Here is a 27,555-nt window from a genome sequence, read left to right as displayed (position 1 = left end):
AAGTTGGCACCCCTAAATGTGAATTTTGATAAAATCATTATTGCATTCGTTTGTCCATTGTTTGTCCACGTTTGTCCATCCGTTATTTTCATTTATCCAACCTCCAAAAAAAAGTTATACACAAAAAAAAATTATAGTACCCCCAAGTGATTATTTTACATTATTACGAAAAATATAATAAAAATAGGGTGAACAAACGAAGATAATGGGTGGACAAACGTGAACAAACAGTGGACAAACGAATGCAATAATAATTTTATCAAAATTCGCATTTAGGGGTTCCGACTTAACAGAGCTGCTCTGTGAAGTTGGGAATCCTAAATGTGAATTTTGATAAAATCATTATTGCATTCGTTTGTCCACGTTTGTCCACCCGTTATTTTCATTTGTCCACCCTCCAAAAAAAAGTTATACACAAAAAAAATTGTAACACCCCCAAGTGGTTATTTTACACTATTACCAAAAATATAATAAACATAGGGTGGACAAACGAAAATAATGGGTGGACAAACGTGGACAAACAGTGGACAAACCGATGTAATAATGATATTACCAATATTCGCATTTACAGATTCCAACTTTACAGAGCTGCTTTATGAAGTTGGCACCCTTAAATGCGAATATTGGTAAAATCATTATTGCATTCGTTTGTCCACTGTTTGTCTACATTTGTCTACCCGTTATTTTCATTTGTCCACTCTTCAAAAAAAAGTTATACACCAAAAAAGATTGTAACATCCCCCAAGTGATTATTTTTCGAGTTCGTATCGATTGCTTGAGAATTCATTTTACTAAATTAATGATTTTTTCGAAAAAATACGAATGAAAAATATAAAAAAAAACGAAGAACAACTGAATGAGATTAAAAAAAGACGAAAATCATCATGTTCATGACTATTTCAAGAAGCGGGGAAAAATAAAAAAATAAAAAAGATACGAAAATCAATAATTTAAAATGAAGACAGTTAATTAGAACTAACGGAAAAAAAGGAAAAAACAAATAATAATCTCATAAATTAGACAAATCCGGATAAAAATTTTAAGGATGTATAAATGCTTAAATTTTTTAAAAAATTAAGTAAAGAAAGAACCTACGTTGTAATTTTAGGGGGATTAACAAACCAGTTTGGTCTTTTCCAGATTTGTTTGTGTATCTCCAATAATTCTGAATCGCGCGCGTAGCGCGCGCAGGAAAAGGCTAGTAATTATAAAAATAACATGGTTTCTCTTCTCAAACTGCACGAGTATTTGAAACCAACTAAATTTGTATTTACTGATATTCAGCCTGAACTCGAAGGTACTGAGAAATAAAAAAATCGAGTGACCACTTTTTTTTAATATTCTTATATTCTCGACTATTTGTCGTGTTACGCGACATCGGCAGGTGTCACTCCGAAGAAGAGCACGAAATTATGGTCTACAAATAGCCTCTAGTTTTCGAGACACTAATAATGTGATCTACGCTGTGATGTTAAAATGACATCCTGTAATTTTATAATTCTACAATCGTTCCAACTCATGCCGAAATCGATCGATACAGCTTTATACTGCGCTCCCTCATTTCCCTTAGTTACAGCTATCAGACAAGTAGAAACGAATCATGCTAGCAAATATACTTCGAGAGTATAATGTCAATAGAATATTTTTGTCGTGCTTGGGTCTTTGGCCATTCCAACGTAAGCTCGCGAGATATTTGTTACAAATGTTCTGTTTTATACTTGAAATAAGTTACTTACCATTCGAGGTTATTATATTTTATTTTCTCAGTTCAATTAATTAAAATATCTGTTATATCAAAAGATATCACTTTTTTAATATTATATATATCTGACAAATTGTAAAATTAATTTATCGGTAGATATTAACATTGTACATACATAGATACAGTGGACAAATGATTTTTGAAAGTCTGTATCAAATGGTTGTAACAATGGCTTTTCTTGTAAAGTTTTTGAATCAGCTTTGGAATCGCGATAAGGTAAGTAATTAAAACTGTTTAAGATTTTTATTTAATTGTATTATCATAAATATTATAGATATTTATATATTGTAGATATTTTCACTTACTTCGAATTATACTTATTTAAATAAATTTCTTATACACATACGAGGTATCCAAAAGTTTCAAAATTTGTCTATAAATAAAAATACATTCTAACCTTATATCTTATGTGCCATCATCACTTTTAAAATATAATAATTTCTTAAGAAACTTAATTCGTAGGATCAGTAATTATAGGAATATGTTCTTAAGAGGATTTTTGAAAACAATGGTGGACCATAAAATCCAAAATTAGTATATTTTTATTTAAAAACAAATTCGGCTTACTTTGAAATATTACCTGGATCTTTGATATGTTTTTTACAAATAGTTTCGTCATTTGTATGAAATCATGGAAAATCATTGGAATATATTTACAAATGATTTGGAAGTTCGAATTTTGAAAAGTTACTCTCATATATCGCAGAAATTTACAATATCTTACTCGAGTAAGTAAGTTATATTAGAAGAAAAAGGAATAGTAATGGAAGCGTCGTTTTTAGTGCAAAAAAAATATTAAAAGAATAATGCATATTTCACAAATTTGCAGTATTAATATATATCATGACGTCGATGTTTATAATGATACCGTCATTAGGACCGATGCTTCTCGATATCATACTACCTCTTAATAAATCGCGTTCACGAAATATTGCAATATATAGCGAATACGGAATAGATCAAGATAAATATTTTGTACCGATTTTTTTGTATACTTCTATTATGATCATGGTGGGTATGACCATTATGGTAGCCGTTGATACCATGCATATAGCATGTACCGCGCACGCATGCAGCTTATTCCAAATTATTGGGTAAGTGTGAGAGAGTAAAACATTTACGATACAACAAAATAGAAGGGTTAAGAGCCAGTTATGTAATAAAGAACGTTTAATTTAAAACATAAAATAATTACAAACGTTTCGACGCCGATCGGATCATTCTCAATGTTACAGTAAATATATTGTAATTGTGAAATTATTGGAAATCTATAAAATATTGCTTCACATAGTGGTATTCTCGTTTTTTCTTTTATGTTGCAAGTAAATGTGCAAGTAATGATTATTACCCCAGATAACATTTATGTTGCATAAGATATCTAAAAGACGTCTTTTAGATATCTTATGCAACATAAATGTTATCTGGAACATTATCTGACGTTGTCGAAATCATGTGTTCTTTACTGTGCAATCTTGATCCAACGAAATTTTGAGAAAATATTGTGTATCATCACGATGAACTTTTTTGCGTTTTTTTTTTATTCATTGACTCAACATTTTATTTAATAAGATTATTACTGCATTACTGCTATGAATTTTCAACGACTAATTTGACTATTTTAATTTATTGAAACAATATTTTATAGAACTAATATTTTATAGATTTCCAATAATTTTATGATTGTAATGTATTCACTATAACATTGAGAACAACTCGATCGACGTCGAAACGTTTGTAATTATTTTTATTTTTATGTTTTAAATTAAACATTCTTTATTACATAACTGGCTCTTAACCCTTCAATTATTCTATTTTGTTTTATTCGTATAGAGCCTTATTATTATTTATTGTGTTTACGATACATTTTCGCTAAATATCACAGATTCTTATTGCAGTCAACAGATTGAAAATATAATATCAAATGTGAATATTAGCGATGAAATCAACCAAATCGGATATTGTGCAAAAACAGAATATAAAATGTTCAGCGAGGAAATGATATATCGGGAATATATCGCATGTTTAAGGAAACATCAACTTGCTTTAGAGTAAAAGACATTTCTTTATATGATTTTTTACGCCAAAGATATGGTTATAATAAATACTTAATAAAAGGAAATCTCCTATTTTTGATCAAAGCGGATCTTAATGCTTAAATATAATACTATTTATAATATTAAATATATATAATACGTATATACATATAAAAAATACTCATTGATGTCTAAAAAGATATTGTTTCTTCTTGGGTGACAATTGCTAATACAATTTCTCTTTCTCGATTTATATTTACTTTGTCACGGTGAGAAAACTTTTAATATCAAAAGATATACGTTTGTAATTATATATATATTTGCGTGTGTCGAAATAATAGTAATAATTAAGCTTTTAATTATAAATTATATGAATATACACATGTATATGAATATAAATGCATAAAAAAGTTATGCAAATAAAGATATTATTATTATTATATTTTGGATTATGCCCCTCTCCCGGAAAATTTTTACAGACGTTCTTGAAAATAATGATATTCTTTCATAATAGAAAACTCGGCAACTTGAGCTAATGCGCACACTGCGCATGCTAAGTATAAACTTTCTCAGTGCCACATATTCGATCAATGCCCTCTACCCCAATGACAAGAAATTTTCACATTAAATTGCATGTTACCATGCGAGCTTTAAGTTATATTGCGAATAAAAATTAGACTAAAGCGCTAAAATTATATTTATATAGTAAAACAAAATATGAGTTGAACGAGAGTAAACCTTATATTGTATTCAATTTCTGACAGTGCGATTTGATTTATTTAATCAAAACGGCGGATAAAATTTATATTCTGCAAGAATTGATTGATTGAGGAACAATAAGTAGGACGTAGATTTACAGCACTATTTTTAATAATACTCACTTTATCTCAATTCAGTGTTATTGTGCTTCTTCAGTTTTAATGCTGTCCTAAGTCGCATTGTGATTGATCGCGTTTATCCCGTGCTGCACTAGTATTATATCAGGGTAGTACTAACCAGTAGCGCATTAACCCGAATTCTCATGTAGATATTGACGTTTTGATACTGAAAGCTGATTGGTGAAAAACAAGTTACAGAGGTAAAATTTATCCCTATTACCCATTTTTCACCAATCATGCTCGTTGTCAAAGTGTCGGGATTTTGCATGAGGATCCGAGCTTAATATATGAAGTTTTGGGTTTGAATCCTAGAAAGCCGAAATGCCAGGAGCGCCACAATAAAAAAAATGAAAAACTAAGTTACTTAAACAATAAATGTACTTAGAATTTTGCAATTTAAAAAAAAATCATTAAATAATCGATAAATAGTAATTATTAATAATAGATATATATTTGACTCATAAGGCTTCTGCTTTCTCTTAACATGATGAGATTAATTATTATATTTATACACGACTTGATTTACGTCGAAATTATAGGATCGATGTATGAAATTGACCAATCATAGCTATTCTTCTGAAAAATAAAACAATGACTGAGACTGGCTATGTTCAAAATATCGATGTTACACAACTTCGGCGTAAATAGAGCCGTGTAAGCATATAAAATAATTTTATATTGTATTTGTTGTATATTTGTAGTACATCCAAGTATAATTCAATAAATCTCGGCTTATTGACTATCTCTATTGACCAACTGCCTGCGCAATCACACACAAAAGTGTATCTAAAATATTAATTTTTTGTTTTACTGTTTATTGATCATTAAAGGAAGCAGGAGCGCTCAAAGATCACAATAGCCTCTAGTTGAGCGCAAATTTCATTAATACGATTCTGGTACTAATATAAAATCAAGCTACCGAATTCGCTATATAATATCGATACAATCTATTTCTAATATATTGATGTATTCCCACTTGGTATATTGATTCAAGGTATCGATAGTTTGTGATCCTCCGCACATCCCTAACTTAAATACTTTAGTGTGAATTTATATACATATTCAATTCTGCAAACCGAAATCTTTTTTAGTCTTAAAACGCAATCATGAAACAGAACTAGAGAATATATAATAATATCAGGCATTAAATAGACAATTAATAATTTAATACTATTGATGCTAATATAAATATCTTATAAAAATAATAATAATTTGATATTAATAAGAAAGTCAAAAACTCCGAATAAAACCGAAAAAAATTTTAGTACCTAGAATTGGATATGTATGTATATAATAAGTTTGTACCGAAATATTTAAGTATTAAGATACACTTTGACCAAAATTAAGATTTCTCTTATCTAATTAAATTTATTCTCACGGTTCTCAATTTCATTTTATCCCGGCAAACAAGCTGCAGATGTTACTTATCATTATTTTGATGTCACTTTGATGTTCAAAATATCATTTTTTGTCAAAATCATGTTAAAATGACGATAAATAACGTCAGCTTGATTGCTGGAATAATTTTTAATAAAATCATATAATTAATTAATTAAAATCATCGTTATCACAGATATGTCAATATATTAAACGATACGCATAAGATTGTCGGAATTAGTTTTTCATTGTTCATCGCTGCAGTTTTTAGTTTACTTGGAGTTCGAGTAAGTATGATCGTTATCAAATAATCAATTCTTTCCAATAATTGGCATCAATATATTAAATTAAAAAATTTGTGATTTCATAAATTTCGTGCAAATATGATTATATTTCAGATAGCGCATGGATATACATATAATACCTTTGATGTATTATAGATTGTCTATGTGTTAGACCAACTAGAGGAACTGATTAGATTTACGTTTATAATCATGGGGGCATTGTTACAATTGATGATCGTGTGTTATTCCGGCCAGAAATTAATGGATGAAAGTCAGAATATATTTCATCGAGCGTAATAATTATTTTATATTTTCTTAAATATCTATTATTTCAAATATCTAAATTCACAATTTGTAAATTGATTTTAAATTATTTTAGAATTGTAATTTAAATTATTTCTTAAAGCAATATACGTGAAGTATGCAAGATACAAGTATATACATATATAAAGTTTTGGATATATTATAAAAAGTATTATATGAGATTTTATTTAAAAGAGTTTGATTTTTTAATTTTAATTTTTCAATTTATGATAATATACTTTCTAGAATTTGAGTGACTTATGTTAATAGAAAATTAAAATAAAAGTTAATTTAAAATATGTATTCTTTCAGGTACGCAGCGGAATGGTACAAATTCTCACCAAAACTAAAATCACTGCTAATCATTACTCTTTACAGAAGTATTGTGCCGTGTAAACTGACAGCAGGTAATTTGTTTCCGTTGTCAATGGCAGTTTTTGTTTCGGTAAGTACGAGACAATCTGAAAAAATAATTTATAACATGCAAAAAATAATTCATACGCTTCTAAATATTTTAAGGTGGTACGAACGGGTGTATCTTATTTCACGGCATTCTTATCGTTTAAAAATTAATTAATTTTGAAACATAAATTCTTAACTAATTCTTCACTAATCGACTACGTCTTCGATTCAACAAACTAGATAAAAATTCAAAGATTAGTATATTATATAATACTTCATAAAATGATGAATATAAAGTATTTGATTCAAAGGAAAATGTTTACCAAAAATCTATATTTTATTTAACAGAATCACATTTATTATTAAATATACAACTCGCATAATATTAGCCGATACGACTACAATCATTATCACAGCATTTTGCAGGTAGACATAATGTCAGTCTCTTAACGAAATAACTTAACGAAAATTACTAATTATTGTAGTAACATTACGGAGTTGATAACTTTCGTGCTTTCGGACGCAATTAATTAACTTTTCGATGTTCGTGTAGATTGATTTACACAAGAATATATTTTTAAATAAAAACATTTGTTAAATCCCACGATGCTATTAAGTTAAACCATATTCCAAGCTGTTAGCGTACCATATCTAACAGGACATGGCTATAAAGCTGCACAATATCATTATTGTTGACTAATTTTCTACTTCTTTACTTAACATTTCTTTAACGTTAAAGTGTAACGTTCATATCTAAATAAATATGGTCTGAATAAGAAATGCAAATATTTAATAATTATTCTGCAAAGTTTAACTCTAGTTACCTAATTTTTCTGAAATAGGATAAATTAATTAAATATAAAAGAAATACATGAAAACAAAAATAAATACGGACTGCTGTTATCTCTGAGATCTTGTTTAGAGAGTTTAAGTTCAATATTATATACAATATACAATATATATATATTATATAATGCATAATGTTTTTATTTATAAAAAAGGTCGATTAGAAAAAAATTGTTACGAATATTATCCGTTAGAAAGTAACTGATTGATATCACATTAGAGTTCAGTTATGATATACCTCTCTGCGTACAAAATATCGTCGAAAGCACGTTAGATACCGAAATACATGAAATGTTTAGAATGTAAAATATCGATAGATCAATTTTTTAATGTAAATTTGTTAACAGTTAAATATAATTTTTAATTTAATAAACTTAGAAAAGTTTAGGAAATTGTATCTAATAGAAATTTTTGTAACTTCTCATAATTCATTATGTTTTTAAAGGCAAAATTAATAATATAATTAACGACCATAATGGTAAAGTTTCATTCGTCAATGGACTTCGTTAATTTATCGAGGCAATCATACGACTTTGCTTGTGTGACATATCTGCAACATAGAAAAATTTTTGTTGAAAATATTTCATATCATTAATTAACGCCGCTGAAAGCAAAAAGCAAAAATCATGAATAATATTGTCAGTAATTGTTAATAGAGCAAAGCAAAAACTAACCATGTTAATAAATAAATATTAATTTAAAATGCATGGTTTGCGTGACACAACCGTTTATGCGTTGGATCTCTTCGAGCAATATGAAGTATCAAATTTCCGGCTTTGGCACTTTTGAACATTTGTAATGCCTTGGCGTGCGTCAGCCCATCCAACGAGGAGCCATTAATCGCTAAAATTTCGTCTCCCACTCTCAGAGTACCTTGAACATTACAGGTAAACTACTGCAAATTTTCTCTCATAATCATCAAAATATATGATAAAAAAACAACTTTTTTTTATTCAATTTAATTCAACTAGATTTAATTGGATTAAAAAACTGCATCTCTTATTCAGAATTTTGAATCAAGCAATATACATGATGTACAGAAAAAGTGAATATTATTTTTACACTGAAAGGTATAGAAATGTGCTTTATACAATTCTTATAGACGAATAAAATTATATTCAAATTGAAAAGGATTTAATTTAACGTTCGCGAATAAGTATTTCTGAAAATCTGAATCCATTTTAATCCATTCTCATTTACTGAGTATGTATTAATTTCATATTCTAAAATAAATCGCTCTAATGTTTTACAAGAAATACGATACCTTCTTCTGCAGCTTGTCCACTAGGCATAATATCCTTCACAAAGATACCCATACGTCCTTTATTGCTATCAATGCCGCCAACAATGGAGAAGCCTAATTTCTTAGGTACTCCTTTTTCCAATATGATCGTCAACAGATCAATGGATAAACTGGATCCTCGTCGAACAGTGGACGCCTCAGCGCTTCGTTTCCTCATGACCTGAAACTTCTTCATACCTGTCATCTTTTGGAGACTAACAGTCGTATCGTCAACGGCACGGGGGATTCCAGCGTTTGTCAAAGATACAGCATCATCCGAGGAAACTGACTGTTCAGTTCTTTTGCTCTTCAAAATCCACGCGTCGGGATCGCTTCGCGTTCGCGTCAAGGCGTTGCCCCACGTGTCACCGATTTCTTCGCCGAAGACTGAGTTTGGTTCTCTCGCGATTTGCAGTTCAACCGTTCCAACGCAACTCCGCAAAGCGTTTCTCGCCTCCGCCATCGACATACCGCGTATCCTACGTCCGCAGACTCGAACGATTTCATCGCCGATGCGGAATTGCTTCGATTTAGCTGCTTCGCCATTAGAATCCATTTTGGCGATCACGTAGAATGGCCTAGCCGCCTCGCATCGTTCGACCGAAATACCAAGACCCGCCGTGTGGTTCACCGTCAGTTTCATCGTTTTCAATTCACGTCGTATTAGGATTTTGTTAGTGGCAGGGACAGATTTAACGGAAGTGATAGGAACCGAGGACATACAAATCGTTTTCTTTGCCACGTTCCTCAACACGTCCAATGTATCAAGTTCTAATGTGGAACGCGATCTCTTTGGGCTGTAATATCGTAAAGGGTTAGTCATCGCAGTTAAGGAATGAACTTTGTTAGCCGGTGGGCTGTCTTTGCATGGAGACGCAGCATGCTCTAATAAGTGTAATACACTTGGACTTGAACATTTTCTATTTTTGGACTTTTTGTCTTTCAATAAATTCTGAAATTTAGCCATCTGAGATACGTTAACATAACTTTTTGGTGTTACACAAAGTTCTCTCTCATTAGAATCAGCTTTCATTTTAGTATCATCGATACCATTCGCATCAGCATCGTCACATTGCAGTGTAACGTCGAGATCATTACGGTATGCCACTTGGAGTTTTGTTAAATCCTCGTCGATCAAAGCAGAAGTCGTAGATGCTGCTTTCATTAGATCCTTGCAAGATTTTGGTAAGAGATCTGGTTCCGTTTTAGAATAAATTCTTGTTAAATCCGGCTGATTTTCTAGAAAATCGGGAAAAGTATCTTTATCGCAGTTGTCCGTATCATTATCCTGTTCCGACATTAATGTAGTGGATTGGGTTGTGGTCGAATCATCGAAGGAAGAATTGTTCACCGTGGCATCGATAGCGGCAATAGTAACGTTGACCTTCTCGATCTTCGAGATGCATGTTTCTGATGAACGTGGTTCAGTCACTGTACCTGCATTTTCTTTCCTCGAGATATCACTGATTGGCGATAAGTCAATGCCGCGATAATCGTACGATGTTATTGAAAAACTGCGCGGTTTCAACAAGGAAGGCACCGCCGATTTTTCGCTATCCGGCGAATCCGCGCCGGTTCGCGTACTATCCGAATCGTAACCACTTTCATCACAACCTATACGCAGGTTGCTCAGTAAATCTTCCAAACCAGTCAACGAACCGGAAGATAATCCCTGGGGATAGGAATTTCCTTTAACTTCATTGATACTAACGTTATTGGCAGATTGATGATCAGACGTTCGCGTCGGAATCCTACACTTTATTTCTCCTGAAGACCTCGGATTCACGCTCGTACCAACGTTCTCCAATGTTTCTCGTGTGAATGTGTCATCCTGACGTGTTTTCAGACTCTCATGATTTTTGAGTATAAAATCCAAGACCCGCTGTTGCTCTTGAAGATCTTGTATGCTGCGACTTAGCTGTAATTTCTTTTTACGGAGAAACAATTCCCGATCGATTTCAGCGAATTCGCGATCATTGAAATTCTCACGACAAATTCTTCGAAACGGAAGCTTCCTGATCGCTCCTTCGCTGAGCGTTTTCTCCATCGGACAATGGTTAACTTTAACAGTATCCTCCTCTTGTATCGTCGCGCTTCTGGTAGAATTTTTGCCGTAAACAGAATGATCGCTGCCGGTCTTAAACAGGTTTCTCAAAGATTCTACTCTGGGAATTCTTTTAGGCCTTGGGAGTTCAGTATTTCCCTAAAAATGTTGATATTCGAAATAATATTTTTCGAAATGAAAGTTTTATTTGATACATCGTAGAGAGGATTAAAAATAAAAACGCGTTTTTGAAATTCGATTTGTTGTTAAAGGTAATTTTTCAATAAGATGGTCATAAGGAAAAGATGGCCATAAATTTAAGAATAATTAAAAAAATTTCCGACGTGGGACTTAGAAAAAAATTTGAAATCAAAATTTTTTGGGAGTACCGAGTAGTTCTGATCGGAGTTCTGGACAGTTCTCGGCGAGTTCTGTCGAAAAGTATCAGGGCTCAAAGCGATTGGACCAACGGTTTCCTAGATATACTCATTCTAAAAATTGTTGATCTTCCGACGAATGTCGCTGTATCTTGCAAACCGTTGGTCCAATCGCTTTTTCACCTTACAGTTTTTGAAAGAACTCGTTCGGTACTCTCAAAAAATTTTCCGATGTGGGACTTAGAAAAAAATTTGAAGTCAAAATTTTTTGAGAGTACCGAGTAGTTCTGATCGGAGTTCTGGACAGTTCTCGGCGAGTTCTGTCGAAAAGTATCAGGGCTCAAAGCGATTAGACCAACGGTTTCCGTGATATACTCTAAAAATTGTTGATCTTCGGACAAATGTCGCTGTATCTTGCAAACCGTTGGTCCAATCGCTTTTTCATCTTACAGTTTTCGATAGAACTCGTCGAGTACTATAAGAAACGCTACTCAGAACTATTCGGTACTCTCAAAAAAATTTTCAAAGATTTCCACTATTTTTTTTAAACTTTATTATATTTAAAAAATGTTTTTTATGTATCAAGAACTCTAGGTATTCACAAAATAGTTCTGTTAAGCTGATCAGAACTATGCGACCTTGAATTTCGTTAAAAAGTTAGCACCCCATTTTTACAAAATTATTAAAAAATGATTATTAAGCACATAGGTCATTAAAAATCATAGAGAACTCTTCATATCGTCAAAAAGAAGCAGGAATTATCATCAGAACTATTGTATTTAAAAATTAATTTTTCAAAAATTTTTCATTTTTTTTTAATTATTCGAAAATTTTTTTTACATATCAGGAACTCTAGGCAATCGCAAATTGAAGCTATTAAGCCGCTCAGAACTATTCCACCTCGAAATTCGAAAAAAAGTTAGCACCCCATTTTTAAAAAATGTAAAAAAAATGTTTATTGAGCGGAACTCTTGTTATTAACTATAGGGAACTCTTTGTCTCGTCAAAAGGAAGTGGAAACTCTAATCAGAACTCCTGAGTACTATAGTTGGGGTGCTAACTTAACATACTCGCACGAAAGACTATCTTCTATAATAGTATTCCAAAATGCGTTTTCATATTTAGTTCTTCCTTTATTAGCTGAAACTAATCAACTTAATGTATTAAATTATTGTTGTGTTACGTTTTTATTTTCGGTCGAGATTTCATCGTAGCCGCTTTTCCGATGTGGACTCCACCGTCGTCGTCGTCGCGGTACCGAAAGCAATTCGGAGCTGTCCGATCTCTTCATTTGATCCCATCGTCGACCCATCTTTCGTCCCCACGTTGAGATTCCTTTTGGGGCAAAAGTGCAATCGATTTCAAGATATCATTCAAAGTTAATCTTAACTTTGTTATCGTATATTACAGATAAGTAAAGGAATACAAATATGGATGCTGCGTTAGGTGTACATGCATATGCTGTGATATTATGCGATCCTATACTATATTATTATGTATTTCTACCTTTACGAGCCAGAATAGAAGAATCCGTCGATTCTTTTTGCGTGTCGGTATCTTCTTTGACTGGAAGAATATCGTCTAATTTGTCGTCTGTCTTCGATTTATCCTCCGATCTCACGGATGTATTGCTTTCGGCATTATTCGCAGCCGTAACGTCTTGAGATATAGGTACAGCCGAGACGAGCTGCGGGCTCGTATCGGTAGTATAACGTTTGAACAGACGCATCGCATAAATGTGCTGTAAGTAAAAAAAATTAGAAACTTATTAATTTTATAACATAAGGCTTGTTCTTTTTAGCTCAACTTCTTGCACGATTTATCTTTCCTCTTTTTTCTCTCTACGTTGGAGAAAAAAAGAGAAAAATGAACGATGTATAAGTTCATCTAAAAAGAACATAAATCATAGCGCATGTGTGTATACGATAAGAAAATATTTCAAACAAGCAGACATAATAATGAATTTCTCACAGTTAATAATTACGTATTTCTAACAGCTGCATAACTATTGTTTTTCTTTCTTTAAAGTACTCATAAATAGTGTTGAAAATTAAATCAAGAGAGACGCTTATCAAATTTAAAGATCCTACGGTATCGGCTACGGTAATTTCTACGGAACACCCTGTACGTATAGAGTAAGAAAAGCAAAGAAAAAAGAGAAACGTGGAAGGGAAAGGTGGAGGCTTCACGAGACAGCCTCGGACTTCCTTGAAAGGTTTGTCGTCGGATGACGTCAGCCCTCGTCCACAAAACGGTCGCCATCGCGTATGTACAATACATCTGTCGCTCGCCCATATGTGTGTTCCGCGTTTTTGAGTAAAAAAAGGAGTAAAATGAACCACGAGAAGAGCATCGCAGGCAGGTAATCGGACAATGAACCCATTTACACGTTCTCTTCTTCCTATTCCTTGTTTTTTTCACATTCCGTTAACACTGCAGCTCCTTTTCCACGTGATTTGTTCTATAGAATCTCTCACGACTATTGAACGGATGTAATTATATTTATATATTTTAATTTCGTACAACGGAAAGTGATGAAAAATGAATAACAATAAACGACGACGTTTAGTAATGAATAAAATTTTGAACGTGCAATAGACATTTAAAAAAACTGTCTATTGTTATCGTACCATTACCGCGCTATTGTTTAAGAGAGAATACGTATGCGTAAACTGAAACTTTAGCTGAGAGCATTGGTCGAGAATATCTGGAAGAGACTAGGTAACGGTTGCTATCTGCAGTACGATTTACACGATTGCAAATTCACCGAGCACGAGCAAGCGAGAATCTACTCATCTACCTGGTTTTGCGGTCGGCCGAACAAAACTCTATATTCTGAAAAAATTAATCGGTTGCATTTGTTTTTAATTATAAAAATACAAGGTAAGCTTACAGTTATACTCTAATTTACGAAAATACATTACTTTTTTTAATTACTTTGAATTAAATAATGTGTTTTAGTACAGATTTTTTAATATTGGAAACAAATGTCATACACAAGTTAAATTTCATTGGCATGTTAAATTTTCGAAACAATTAAGATTTAATTAAAAATATCTTTTCTTTACATTAAATATTTGATACTTTTTTAAAGATTAAAATTCTGATTGAAAATCTTGAAATTCTGATCAGAAATATATCAATAATTAATCATAAATGTATTATTCATCTCTTTGTAAAATATATATTTTTATTTTAAAATTTTATTTCTTTGCTCTATGTTATAAATAAAGAATTCAACAGAGTTTTTCTAAGATAAATTTTCCGTCTACGAATTTTCCGTCGTCATACTTATGACTTCCAGTATATGATTATTGATGTAGTGTAATTTATCGTTATAGATTTACTTAAATATACATATCCTACGTATGTATTGTGAATGTACACAGAGTGTTACATTTTCATTGTCACCTCGAATATCTAAAAAAATGTATTTCCAAAAACAATGTTTCAAATAAAAATTGTATGGTCTGCGTATGTGTATCAATAGCCACAAATTGTAAGTATATGACTTTATGGAAAATTGTTATTTCGAGAAGCTCTGTATTTAAATCCTTCATAGCATGGCTAAAGAGTAAAATATTGAAATAAAAAAAATGCATTTTATAGAAAAAATTAAACAAAAATACATTCATGGATTTTAATTGGAATTTCAAGATAACGTTAACCTTCTTTAGAAAATATCAAATATTATTAAAAAAGCCATTTTTTGAATATTAAATCTGAATTATCTTGAAAATCTGACGAATTGGAATTTTTTGGCTTGTAGCACCGTTTTTAGCATACAAAAATATTTCTATAAGAAACACCTAGTCCAATTCGAAAAATAATTTTTTACTGTGAACTAATGTTATTAAAGTTACGTAAATAAGTAGAATCATCAGTTTTTAGCCGATTTTATATTTCTTTTCACAATTTTATTTATGCGAAAGTATTACATCAAACTGTTACCGAATAACAGTGACTCGAAGCTGTTATAGCATAGCGGAGCCAGAGCGAAGTCCTAATTTGGACTTGGATTACGACAGTCTCTTCATTTTCCGATGAATTCGTGACTACCAAATATGGAAGGTAAAATTAACGCCCGCACAAATATGTTTTACCAATAAATGCAAAACAATCTGGTCTACAACAGAAACTGGCCATTGTAAAAATACATTTTCAATGCAAACGATTCAACGGTTTTGCATAGCTTGAGGATTGATGTCATTTGCTTAAATACGGGATTTATGTAAAGTCAGTTATATACAAATGTATAAACAGAAATAGAAAGAGAGATGCGGGTGTTTGATAATGCTCTTTGCAGGACTCGCGCTTTCACGTCTGCACTGTTAGGCACACCTGACTCTCAACCAGCCATGGGAACCTGCCATGCCTTTCGGGAAGCGCTGTGTGCACCAGGGAGCAGATGTCCATTGTCCTTGCGAACGAGGGACTATAACTATACCCACTGCCCTCATCATTTCATCGATTATACGTATAGCTCTACATAATAACGAGAGAGACCGCTAACTATAACTTTTCTATATACGATTAGAGGTCTGGTTCAAAATCCGGTTCTCAATATAATTTGACTATGTTCTCGGCTCTGAAAAATACAAGTTCAATTCGACAGGTCGGCCGAAGGAACGAAAACGGTGTCACGCACCAACGGCAAAATGTGGCAAATATCTCGGTCGTTCGACAGATCTCTTTCTCTCTTTTCTCTTCTCTCCGAAAATTGCCGTATCCCTCCTATATTTTTTTACTCTTCATCAAACGGCGTCCCGTAGAAAGTAAAACTATCGGCCCCAAAGCCGCGTGTCCTCGAACACACCGGTCTGGCATACATTCGCTTTACAAATAATGCAGACAGATCTTTTTCCGAATAGCTTATATGGATTTGATAAAAAATGTGATTGAGGATCGATCGATAATCATAGCCAAAGAGATTTCAGTCTAGAGTCAACTTATTTCATAAAACATAGGTACAAATGCTCTTACAATATACATATACATATATATATTTACTTTTAATGAATACATATATTGTTATACATTTTTCAGTAGTATTTAAATTATAGGTAAGTGAGAGGGAAAATTCGATTCGAAAAGCCGGTGGACAAAATTCAACTTCTCCTCGCGACGCATGAAAATGATGGGTGATATAAGTGCATATAATCATGAGTACTGGCGTGGAGGGTAAAAATACACCTGCACGCCCTTGTAATTTCGTACGAGGGGTAGAAAAGTCATTTGGAAGCGCTATTATTGTCCCAATTCAAATGTTACAGAGTACTGTGCATTAATACAATATAATACATATTCATGAAACATCAAGATGAAATTCGTGGACATTTTCTACACGCGTCAATCCTTACGCAAGAATTCTTATACTTATTTATTTCCCGACTGTCTGTCAAGCATTAAAAGGGGCGTGTTTAATCCAGCAGAATAAAGCGGGCGTACTGCATAACTGTAATGCATCTCGCGCATCGCTTACGATCTTATACCGTTATCTTGAAATAGGTGAGTTCGCAATGCATACATAGCGCGCTGCGTATATCTGACAGTTAATTATGTTGTTTGTATTAACACTGTCGATACGATTGAACGAAATGGGTTACGCGTGACTTGCGATATTAATTTGCTTGCTGCAAATATGATGCTGGATGCTATACTTGAAAAAATATTTCCGATAGATTTTGCTGCGATTATCATGTGCGATTGGAATGTTACCACATCGACGAATACTACTCTATTTAGGATGCGTCGCTTCGATTTACGGAATATTTATTTTATTTGTATATTGCGAATATGTAATATTCAAGGCTGAAGTTATTTCAAATATTTGTATGTGAAATATAGTATTTGAAATACGCGCGGTTAGTATTTTATAGTTTGTATTTTGATAGAGCACATAAAAATATTTTGCATTTCAAATCGAAATATTAAAAGTATTTTGTATTTTGTAATTCAAATATTAAGATTGACAATATTATTGTATTTCAAATACTATATTTCGATGTATTTTGCTCAGTCCTGATAATATTCAATATATGTAACATGCAATGAAACGATATCAACGACATAATGTGTAGTGCACGGCGTATGATGTTGGCAACGCGATTTATTTTGTACATGTATTTAGCGTATGCATTCAACATATCGTGAACATCAAGATATTGCCGCTTCTTGGTCACGGATCATTGCCGTAGTGAAAGAGTTAACGTTATTTGTTCAAGTGTTATGAGAAGAATATATTGATACCATCGTTAATAATATCTAAAATGACCTAGAAAATCTTGACCTTCATCAATAATATGATATTGATGCAAATAATAATAATTATTAGAAAAAATTGCATTTATATTTACCGCACAATTTTTAACTAAGAAGAATACTCGCATATTTGAACTTATGTATCGCGATTATCGTAACTTGATACCAATTTTTAGTATGTTAATGTATTTTTTTAAAGATAAATATTTATCTCTTTTTGCTAAATGTAATAAATCCAGAGATTCTAGTAAATATAGCAAGTTTGTGGCTATTATTCGTGACTGTAAACTGACTTAAATTTATTCGACTTGAAAATTGAGAATATTAAATGAGAATATTAAAATTTTTTAAATAATTACAAAACAACAACTCCAGCATGTTTCTTTCAACAACAGCTATGTGAATTAATACAGTTATATAAATTAAAAAACAATGCTTCAAAATTTTTTACACCTTGTAACTTACTAAATTATTTAGTGCAATTCGTAATATGAGCAGGTAGATAAGAGCATTGCGAGAATAACAGAAACATTCTGACTTAACTCTTAGCTGAGCTGTGCTTGTTTCCGCAACCAATGCTCAGTAATTTGTATTATAGGGAGAGATAATTTATTACTGTAGATCTTTATCAATAACATTCTCTAATCGAATTAAAAGCCGGCAGTTTTCTGGTAGCATCATGATTTACGTATACATATACTGTACGCGAGATTAATGTGTTGGAGTTCTAAATTATGCGGAACTGACTGTGTACATGACGTTTGTATACGTCAACGTCCTCTAAGAAAGCATGTGTTGATATCTAGTAGACATTAAGTACAGCTAAACGTAAATTGAAGAGGAGCAGCTAGACAAAGCGCTCTAATGTTCTACCAATAAGTAATTAATTTTCCAAATTACATTCCAAGTAATTAAACAATTATAGAAGTTACTTAATTACTCGGAATAATTAAATAATTGCTATAGTTACTTAATATGAAATGGAAAAAACTTTGTTAGTCAATTTAGGTTGACATTATCTATCGAGAAGATATCTTGAGAAGTGCAGAGGTGTGTGTGTGTGTGTGTGTGTGTGATTATTAATTACAAATGGCATCCGGTAGTGAGAAAAAGAGATAAAGGTATCTTGACGGAGACTTACCTTCGATCAAAGAACGTTAATGCTCTTCGACTGCGCGAACATGGTCCGGCGGATAAAACGGTGCGTCATCGGCTCCGATCCGATCTCGACTTTAATCTGAATTTTACCGCGCGCCCGTGAACCCGGAAACGCGCTGATAAGCAACAAAACGGTCAACGAAACACTGCTACACGGTCGTCCGTATCACACGCTCTGCTTTAGAGGCAACTCGCAAGTAACTGGAGGAACGATGCACCGATATCTGCCACCGGTCGACGAGAGGGAAGAAGCCCCGCTCATTCGGCCCATACGAACGTTCACCGGCAGGACTCGCTCGAAACTGCCGGTATCACAAGAACACCGATTGCTCGTGGCGCTACCTGCACGGGGATACAATCCCTTTACCTTTCCCACTCTCTTTATTCGTCTGTTTCTTCCCTTTAATAATTATATTAATAATAATGTTTCTCGTAACAACAAAAAATAATAATATCAACGATAATAGAACTACTGCTGTCTTTTTCTTCCGACATTGCATTACGTTAATTTGCAACCAATTTTGACACGGTTGATAATAGCTCTCTCTATGGCCGTGCCTTTAATGGAAATAAAAGAGGAAAAGTTTTAGCTTCCTAAAATATTGAAACAGCAAGGAGCACTACTACTGTAATGTATACTAAATCCGAATGCGGAACAAAAAAAGCGCTGGTAATGCTATTTTCAGTAAAATTATCGCGTATCGCGCGACTTCGTGCAAAGAACTCGGGCAAGTGTGAGAAGAACCTGTGGGGAGAGAAACAGGTTCTAGATTCATTCACATCTCTCGCCGAGGCCTTGAGCTGAGCAAAAAGCGCTCTCTCTACGCGATTCCTACCATAGACTCATCTTGTAATCCGCCATGGCTACTGGCGAGCTGGGAAAATGAGCGAACGGTGGAGGGTGTCTACTGATACAACTGCAAAAGTCTGATTTCTCTCTCGTTACAGAAAAAAAGTTGACCGCAACAGCGAATGGAACACCCAGAGTATATTTCGTGTATTCAGAAGCGCTAATCTAAAAACGTAGGCCGTGCGGGTAGACCACGAAATCCTGGCGCTTAAGAAACACCTTGATATGACCCACGCCTTTCTCACTATTCTCACATGTGATCGAGCAGGCCATAAATTAATACTACAAACACGGATATACATTATGTTCCTTAAAGTTGCACACAATATAGACCGTTGATTTATGGAGATGGCTAAAAAAGTGTTGATCTCTTACGTATGGTAAGCCGATTTGGAAGACTCTTTTTGGGAGGAATTCCTTTGAAAAGCCTTCTCGAAAGTAATATATAAAAACAAAAAGTCGCTCTTTTCATTTGTCATATCGCTTCCTTACTTCACAAGTGACGCAACTCAAAAACATTATTTTCGAGTTGTTATCATAAATGTAATCATAAAAAAGTAAATTAACTTTATAAAAATCATCGTAACTTAAAAACATAACAACTGTATAAAAGGATAGCTTTTCAAAGGTTGTGAAGTAAAGATAAATATTATATATTTTTTACCAATATTCTTTGTTAATAATTTTCTATCAAGTTGAAAAGTTTTCTTCTTTTCTAGGAAATTTAATTCTTTAAGTTGTGTCATTTTTAACATAAGGAAGCGATATATTGAAGCCAAGTTTGCTTACAGGAAATGCGTATGCATATCAGATCCTACGGAGCGATTCTCTTGAGTAAAATTAACAACAATAGTACCGGACACGGCGGGTTACGTTGGCCGCATCGTGGGTTACCTGTTTGAATAAATTAAAATCGACATCGAAAAATAAAAAAATCCACGCCGACGTCGACGCCGACTTATTTAGTAATCGGCAAACGATAAGCAATGTAAAACTCGTATCTCTATAAAGCAACCATTCCCCCTACTTTAATATCCTGCAGCAATCATTATATCCCGCTGTTACACGCGGTTGTTGTTCTCATCGACTCAATCAGAAAGCTAATTAAATGTACCGTCGCGCCGTGCAATTAAGGAAAATGAGCGACCCTCCGAGACGCAAATAGTTAAAACGGACAACGACAAATGGAGGTTATCATTCGTAAAACGCGATCGCAACAGATTCATAATAGCTTCATAACTAAATGTATTTTTTAATAGGATAGTACTTTAATGGTCGCCTGCATTTTATCACAAAAATATTATATTTATCCTGCGTGTAAAACTGACATTCTCATGATTAACACGTCTAAATGTTCGTTTATTTTTGGTTTTTCACATTCTTTAGATTGCCAGTGCTTCTCATTTTAATATAATATATTAATTACGCATTCTGTTTCAATTAAAAGTACAGAGAAATTTATTTTTATATCATTTGATCATACGTGACTCACTTACGTATAGATAGTATAAGTGTAACTCATAAATATGTACATACATATATCATATATAAGAATATTCGTGAGTCATATGCCTCGTGAACGGTAAACGAGTTAGAGATAATTAGAACTTCCAGATGGCACTCATTTGTACTTCGTTTGCACTTATTAGAACTGCTTGGGAAAGATTATACGTTTCAAAATTTCGACTGTATCGAGTCTAAAACAATATCCAAGAAAAGTCAACAAAGAATTAAAATGACTTTATTTTGACGTTATTTTTATTTTTTATTGACTTTATTTTGAATAACTTAAAATCAATAAACAGTTTGTAATCACATTTTGTAACCAAAAATCATCATTTTCATGTCAAAATACGTCATTTTAATTTTCTGTTGATTTGGTGTGTTCTCCTTGGGTACCATCGTTCAATCGATTACCGGCCATTTCATTAGTGTTTTCCGAGTGCTTGACTAAACGATTACTTCAAGGAATAACTGTAACGGACTTTTGCTAACCCTTGACTGGGGGCCGTCCCCAACGAACTTCCATTCTCGACGATGCCCACGGTAGTCATTTTACGGACCAGTGACTCCTCAAATTATTCAACCAATGACGATCTTGATGACACGATCGCCTTATATATAAATAATTGATTAGTTATCTGATGTACTACATAAGTTCAGTCAATCACAAAGCTTACACATATAATATGTTCCTACGTAGTACTTTCTGTGTAAAAAATGCGAAAGAAATAAATTAATATAGGATCTCCACTTTTGTCTTTGTCTTATTTCCTACCTCCACTAATTTAGCATTTTGCCGAGTAGTGTTCCGGCAAAGTTTTTAACCGCAGGAAGTCGACGCGCACGGATGACATGTGCTCGAGTTAATTGGAAGCCTCATTCGAACTTGGCACGCGTCTTCGAGGGGCGTCTTCAAGCACCCTGGGAGCAGAGAAATAAGTTCACAAACCGTGAAAATTTAATGTTCTTTATGGGGGGGGAGGGGGAGGAGCGCAGCGTATTGTTGGCGCAATATCATGCAGCGTACCCTTCAATCCTTTTACGCAAAGTACACACAGAGAATGGATGGAGAGTTATAAAAAATATATTGTATAGAACAAAACTTGACGGCTTGACGGTGTATGACTTTTTGATACACCAACCGACGGATGTTAGCGGTCTGGTATATATGAGCCGATCTTTCGCTCTAATGGTTCCACCTGGGTTTCGATACACATATATATCCGTGGGTGGTCCGTCATGCGCTTGATAAGCCTCACACCAGGTGTAGGTAAAAAAAAAAAAGAAAGGAAATGTGGAGGTTACTTCCTCAGTACTTGGTGACAATATATCGACCATAAAATGTCTTCTATAAACCAATCTTAATATTATATTATACAGATAGAACATAAAATCATAATAAATTCAAGATAACATGAAGTATAAGTCATTATAAGTATTAAAAATTCATCACAAAATTATCATTAAAAGTGTATTAAATAATATCATTATGATTTTTTCTAAAATGATTTCTACTTGATATCACATTCTGATCTTATTATAATTTTGCATTCTATCTAGATTGTAATTCTTATTTTTACGTGCAAACAAACGGTGTTAATGATTTTTATGAAGAACAAAGAAATTAGAGATCTTGTCTAACACAGAAAGAAATCTTGCCCAACACATAAAGAGAATTTTTAAAAGGATTAACGAAAGAAGAAATTGATTGGCGGACGTTCGCACAAGAGTGGGCTGAAATAACAGGAACAATCCTCTGCGCTCGCAGTAAATTTGATTGTTCGGAGGCAGGACGGCCCACGCTGTCCGGCTCGCCAGAGGGAAACGTTGCATTCTTATCGTTCGAGAAACTGGTGTGGCATAACGTAGCGTATACGGTGACGGCATCGTGTGTACGTATTGGCTAGCTGTCTGTTCTAACAATACAATAACGATGGAAGGCGTCGCTTAAGGGCAAGTCCGCCTAGCGTAGTTATTCGAGTACATATCGATGCTGGTAAAATATTGCTTTTACACGTTCCTCACGCAAAATACTCTCTCGTAGAATATTGCTTCCGGGTCTCCCCGATGATGTACCAATGGCGATCAATAAACGTGAGCGCTTCACACACACACAACCTTACGTTCCAATAAACTATACAAAAGAGTAAACTGTGATGTATTTGTAATTAATTTATCCGTGTCTTCTATGTTATATAACTTTTTATGTCACGGCAATATTTTCACGCTGACATTTGCAGGTGCGAGAGAAAACAGACTAACATTTAAGTAATGCGCGTTAAAATCGATACTGGATACATCATAGAAAACCGTTTTCCTTTTCTATGATGATATTTAATTTTTATCCTCATCACGGCAAAAGTTAACGACTTAAGTCTCTTAGAAAGGGATCCATCCACGCCTCGGAATTGAGAGAAAGATGTAGTAGGAGAAACAAGTTGCTATTCCCACGCTGCGCCTGTTCGGGATGCTACAAGCACTTTCGCTATCCAACCTTATCGAAGCTGGTGCATTGCGAAAGGCAGGTAATAAGTTCACGACTGCAAGTACTTTTTGTTTGGGCGACTCGGACTCATGCTCGGTATCTTTTTACGAAGTATGTGTAAACACGATAATAGTAAAGTGATTAAGTAACTATAGTAAATACGAATTCTTCTTAAGTCGTTATTTTGGTTCATAGAAAAAAATATTAATCATTTTCTGACAGAAATAAAAATTAAATTGCTATTGCTGTTTGCTCACATCACATGCTTTAATAGATTGATCAGAAAATCATTTAACGTTTTTTTTTATCTACACAGGCATCAATCAAAGTGGATACTCCAAGGACTATGAAAAATTATATCGAATCTTTCTCGTTCTAGTATATCATTGATCGTCTCAGAGAAAATCTCTTTCAACTTCCCGCTCTGTGGCACGTTGAAAAACAAGAATAAAAAGCAATTCCGTTCGTTTTGTACTCAGTCTTCTCGTAAACGTCATAATGTCACAGTCTTTCGCTACGGTGCACCTGAATATTGCGGTTCTACGCTTCCAGCACCTGTTCCCACCTTGACACCTGATGGAGCCTTCTCGCACTCGCTTGTCCGTAGGGGTTCGAAAGCACATCGTCTGTCCACGCAATGCAGTCGATGCCGGCGATCGGCGCGCCAATGACTGCCGATGCGTTACGCATAATGCAAGACAAATTTTACAATTGCATTTGTAGTTTCAATATGACCATTCATTTATTTACTTGCATTACATACATTACATTCTAACGCTATTTTTAACTATATGTCTAAATAATAGATCTATAGACATTTTTTAACTGTTTCATATTGTAACAGATTTTCAAACCTTATTATTATTCTACATTCACTAAAAGTGTATAATTTTTAATTTAATAAAAAGAGGCTATGAGCAAATTAAATTATTTTAATCCAAAATCATGTATTATTACAAACGTTTCGATTTATACACGAGATCATTATAAATATAACAGTTGGTGATAAAAATGATATAAAATTAAAAATTATATACAAATCGGAAAATTTAAAATTACATCAAAAATTAAATTTATTCTTTATAAACATTACTAATATTTTAATTTGGACATTGGAATGCCAATGAGTGTCCAAATTGTAACAGTTTTCCGATACAGCCTCGAAATTTATATTAGTAATGTTTATTAAGATAGGATGAGTTTAGCTTTTTATTCCATCGCATAATTTTTAATTTTTCTACCGGTATGCCATTTTTAATTTTATACCATTTTTATCACCGGCTGTTATAAACAAAATATAAAAGTGTAATAAAAAGAGATAAAAGTTTGTAATATAGCATGATTTTGGATTAGTATTCAAAGTAATTTATAATAATTGGCTTCTTGTTTTTCAATTGTTTGATGATTGATTTTTAATCATATAAGCCGTTTTTCTTTATTTTATTGTTTTATAATTTAATTAATTTATATAATTTTAACAGTAATTATTTAAGCGGTAATTATTGGCGGCTCTAGTAGTCTCTTAATCATGATAGAAATTCCTCGTATTGCACCAAGAGACTGACAACCATATATACATAGCCGCATTCCTATCGGTATACTTTTTTCTATATTATACAACCGATCAACAAAATTCATCAATAAATAATATTTCGACGTACACATAGTCAGAGCAAAGATTTTGTAAAAGAAAAATAAAACTGCCTTTATTTCACAAGTTAATGTTGGAAAACAGATCACATATATAGATAATTATTTCAGCGAATAGTAGATGAAGAATTGTTTTATGATAAATCTAAGGCTTCTTTACGGCTATAATTTCTTATCGAGTCCACCATAGGATAAGCTATAAATATAAACAATATGAGTGATCAATAAAATATTCTTCGATTTTAACAGTCCGCTTTCAACAAATCCGATATATTTCTACGTGGAACCTAAAATATAGAATAATATAATAATATTGCGTTTATACGTGCACAAATAAAAGTAGAAATATCATTATTAACAACAGTAAACAAAAAAGAAATTTTTAGCGTTTGAAATTAATTAATGATAGTGTTAATAAATGAGTATAAATAATAAACGCTTACCACCAACGCATTCCGGACTTCTACAAGGTGATTTAGTAGCTGTGTTCTGAGTTGCGTAACAATTTACGTCACACTTGTAGCGTAAGAGAGGATTGCCGCATCCAGAGCAATCGGGCTGCCCACTTGGAAACTACGATTACATTGTTTTTTAATATATAAAAAATATTTCTGACTCAATACGATATGTCTACCTGTGCGCCGGTTTGTTGAATACAAAGCCACTGGTTATACGCGCAACCACCTGCAGCTCCAAATCCTACTCCATACGTAATTTGTGGTACTAACGAAATTTGAGGTACTATAGGAAGCGATGGTATTGATCCAGGGATTCCAGGGTAACAGGGGGGGCTACCTGGTTGGCAAGGACTTCCGGGTGCTGTAAATGGAGGCTGACTTTATTAAAATGTCCTTTATCTAACAAATTGCATTTCAGGGAAGTTAAATATTAGATTCTATATTAAGAAATAGAAGCTTACGACAGCAGCCTCCTGGAAATCCTGGACCACCTGGACCCCACCCAGTGCCATTTCCAAAAATATTGACTCTACTACCATTAGCACCGCCTCCCCCGAAAGGGTTAATGATATTATTAATGCCGATGTGCGTTGTTATATTAGTAGTCCTTAACCCGCCACTGGATGGACTGCAGTTTCCCGAATCGCATTCCGTCTCATATTCCGTAATGATCTGATGCCTGTGCCTGGTTCTTTTCATGCAATAGCCGCATTTTTTTTCGCACTCGTGATCCAAGTGATGGTCGCACTTTTTTAGACACGTTTCCAGACAGTGAGTGGGATCTGTAGAATTTTATCATTTACAATAGTAAGGCACAATTTTCGTGTAACACGAACCAAACAATCGGCACTTCGATGATACAGCATGTATAATTACGTATAATTAACTGTATAACAATAAAGACTGCGTGTCACGATATACAATATTTATATCGCGTTTATATTTAACGGTCGTACTTGAAAATCGCGCAAACGTTTATATTTAACCGTGTTGCATAACTACTGCGTCTGTTACGTTATAAAAGATCCAGTAATTTTAATTTAATGCAACGGATTATCTTTCTAAGTGATCGTGCAACAGCTGCAGTTGCATAATATGTCTGAGCGGAGCGCTTCCGAGCGGCACGCGAATTCCCGTGTTTATCTCGATGGTTATAGCGATTGGTGATCTCTACCAGTTTCCGGCCCGTCTCCGTGGTTTGTGTGATGACCGTGTCTCTTCGGCCTCATTAAACACTTTACGTATTTTTTGTAGTCCGGATTCCGGCATTCATCGTACACCTTCTGCTGATCCTCGGTAATCGGTGCCTCGGTAACTCCGTCGACTTCGGCATTCTTTTCAGCGTGCACTAACAGTGTGCTTAAACCGACGAGAAGATACACAACGAGCAAGTGCGTCACTTCCATAGCGTCGAGTTCTCTCAACGAAGTAATCGAGCGAGATGAGCGACAACCCTTTATACCTTAAGCCACTAACCCGGGGCTACGGGGTTAATGACCATTACCGACATTTACGCTGTAAAAGTTGGAAATGTTTACACCGCACGCCCTCGTAAAGATACGTCGCACGTCGGCTAATATTTTAACGCGTAAATTGTTATCT

At 33.7% G+C, this 27,555-nt stretch overlaps 2 protein-coding genes across 3 annotated transcripts in view; both read right to left on the bottom strand.

Annotated features, from left to right (window-relative positions):
- Positions 1–8,353: 8,353 nt before the first annotated feature.
- LOC108781443 (uncharacterized) overlaps positions 8,354–27,555 on the bottom strand; it is a 101,005-nt gene continuing 81,803 nt past the window's right edge. The window contains exons 1-6 of one of the 2 annotated variants that reach the window (XM_018549400.1): positions 18,991–19,040; positions 13,095–13,329; positions 12,772–12,923; positions 9,150–11,370; positions 8,560–8,758; positions 8,354–8,435 (exon numbers count right to left, since the gene is read on the bottom strand). In XM_018549400.1, coding sequence (XP_018404902.1) covers positions 8,583–8,758; positions 9,150–11,370; positions 12,772–12,923; positions 13,095–13,317 — 2,772 coding nt within the window. In that variant the 5' untranslated portion in view covers positions 13,318–13,329; positions 18,991–19,040 and the 3' untranslated portion in view covers positions 8,354–8,435; positions 8,560–8,582. Of the gene's footprint in view, positions 8,436–8,559; positions 8,759–9,149; positions 11,371–12,771; positions 12,924–13,094; positions 13,330–18,990; positions 19,041–27,555 lie in introns of those variants that run through there. The other variant, XM_018549402.1, reaches the window with a different exon arrangement.
- Positions 25,742–27,359, bottom strand: LOC108781422 (uncharacterized). The gene is made up of 5 exons (XM_018549374.1): positions 27,128–27,359; positions 26,415–26,735; positions 26,130–26,314; positions 25,939–26,068; positions 25,742–25,782 (listed from the first exon to the last, which is right to left on the bottom strand). The coding sequence occupies exons 1-5, from the start codon at positions 27,357–27,359 to the stop codon at positions 25,772–25,774; spliced, it is 879 nt and encodes a 292-aa protein (XP_018404876.1). The 3' UTR covers positions 25,742–25,771.

Source organism: Cyphomyrmex costatus, unplaced genomic scaffold (genome assembly GCF_001594065.2).
Source record: "Cyphomyrmex costatus isolate MS0001 unplaced genomic scaffold, Ccosl1.0 scaffold815, whole genome shotgun sequence".
NCBI lineage: Eukaryota > Metazoa > Arthropoda > Insecta > Hymenoptera > Formicidae > Cyphomyrmex > Cyphomyrmex costatus.
Note: the sequence above shows the minus strand (reverse complement) of the source record. Positions and strands in the feature narration are given on the sequence as shown.

Bases quoted from the DNA above. Each gene is read 5' to 3' on its own strand.
- LOC108781422 (XM_018549374.1), bottom strand. From the start codon at position 27,359: ATGGAAGTGACGCACTTGCTCGTTGTGTATCTTCTCGTCGGTTTAAGC. The intron at 26,315-26,414 runs GTAAGCTTCTAT...CTCCATTTACAG, and splicing joins ATTTCCAGGAGGCTGCTGTC to CACCCGGAAGTCCTTGCCAA. The intron at 26,069-26,129 runs GTAGACATATCG...ATGTAATCGTAG, and splicing joins TTCAACAAACCGGCGCACAG to TTTCCAAGTGGGCAGCCCGA.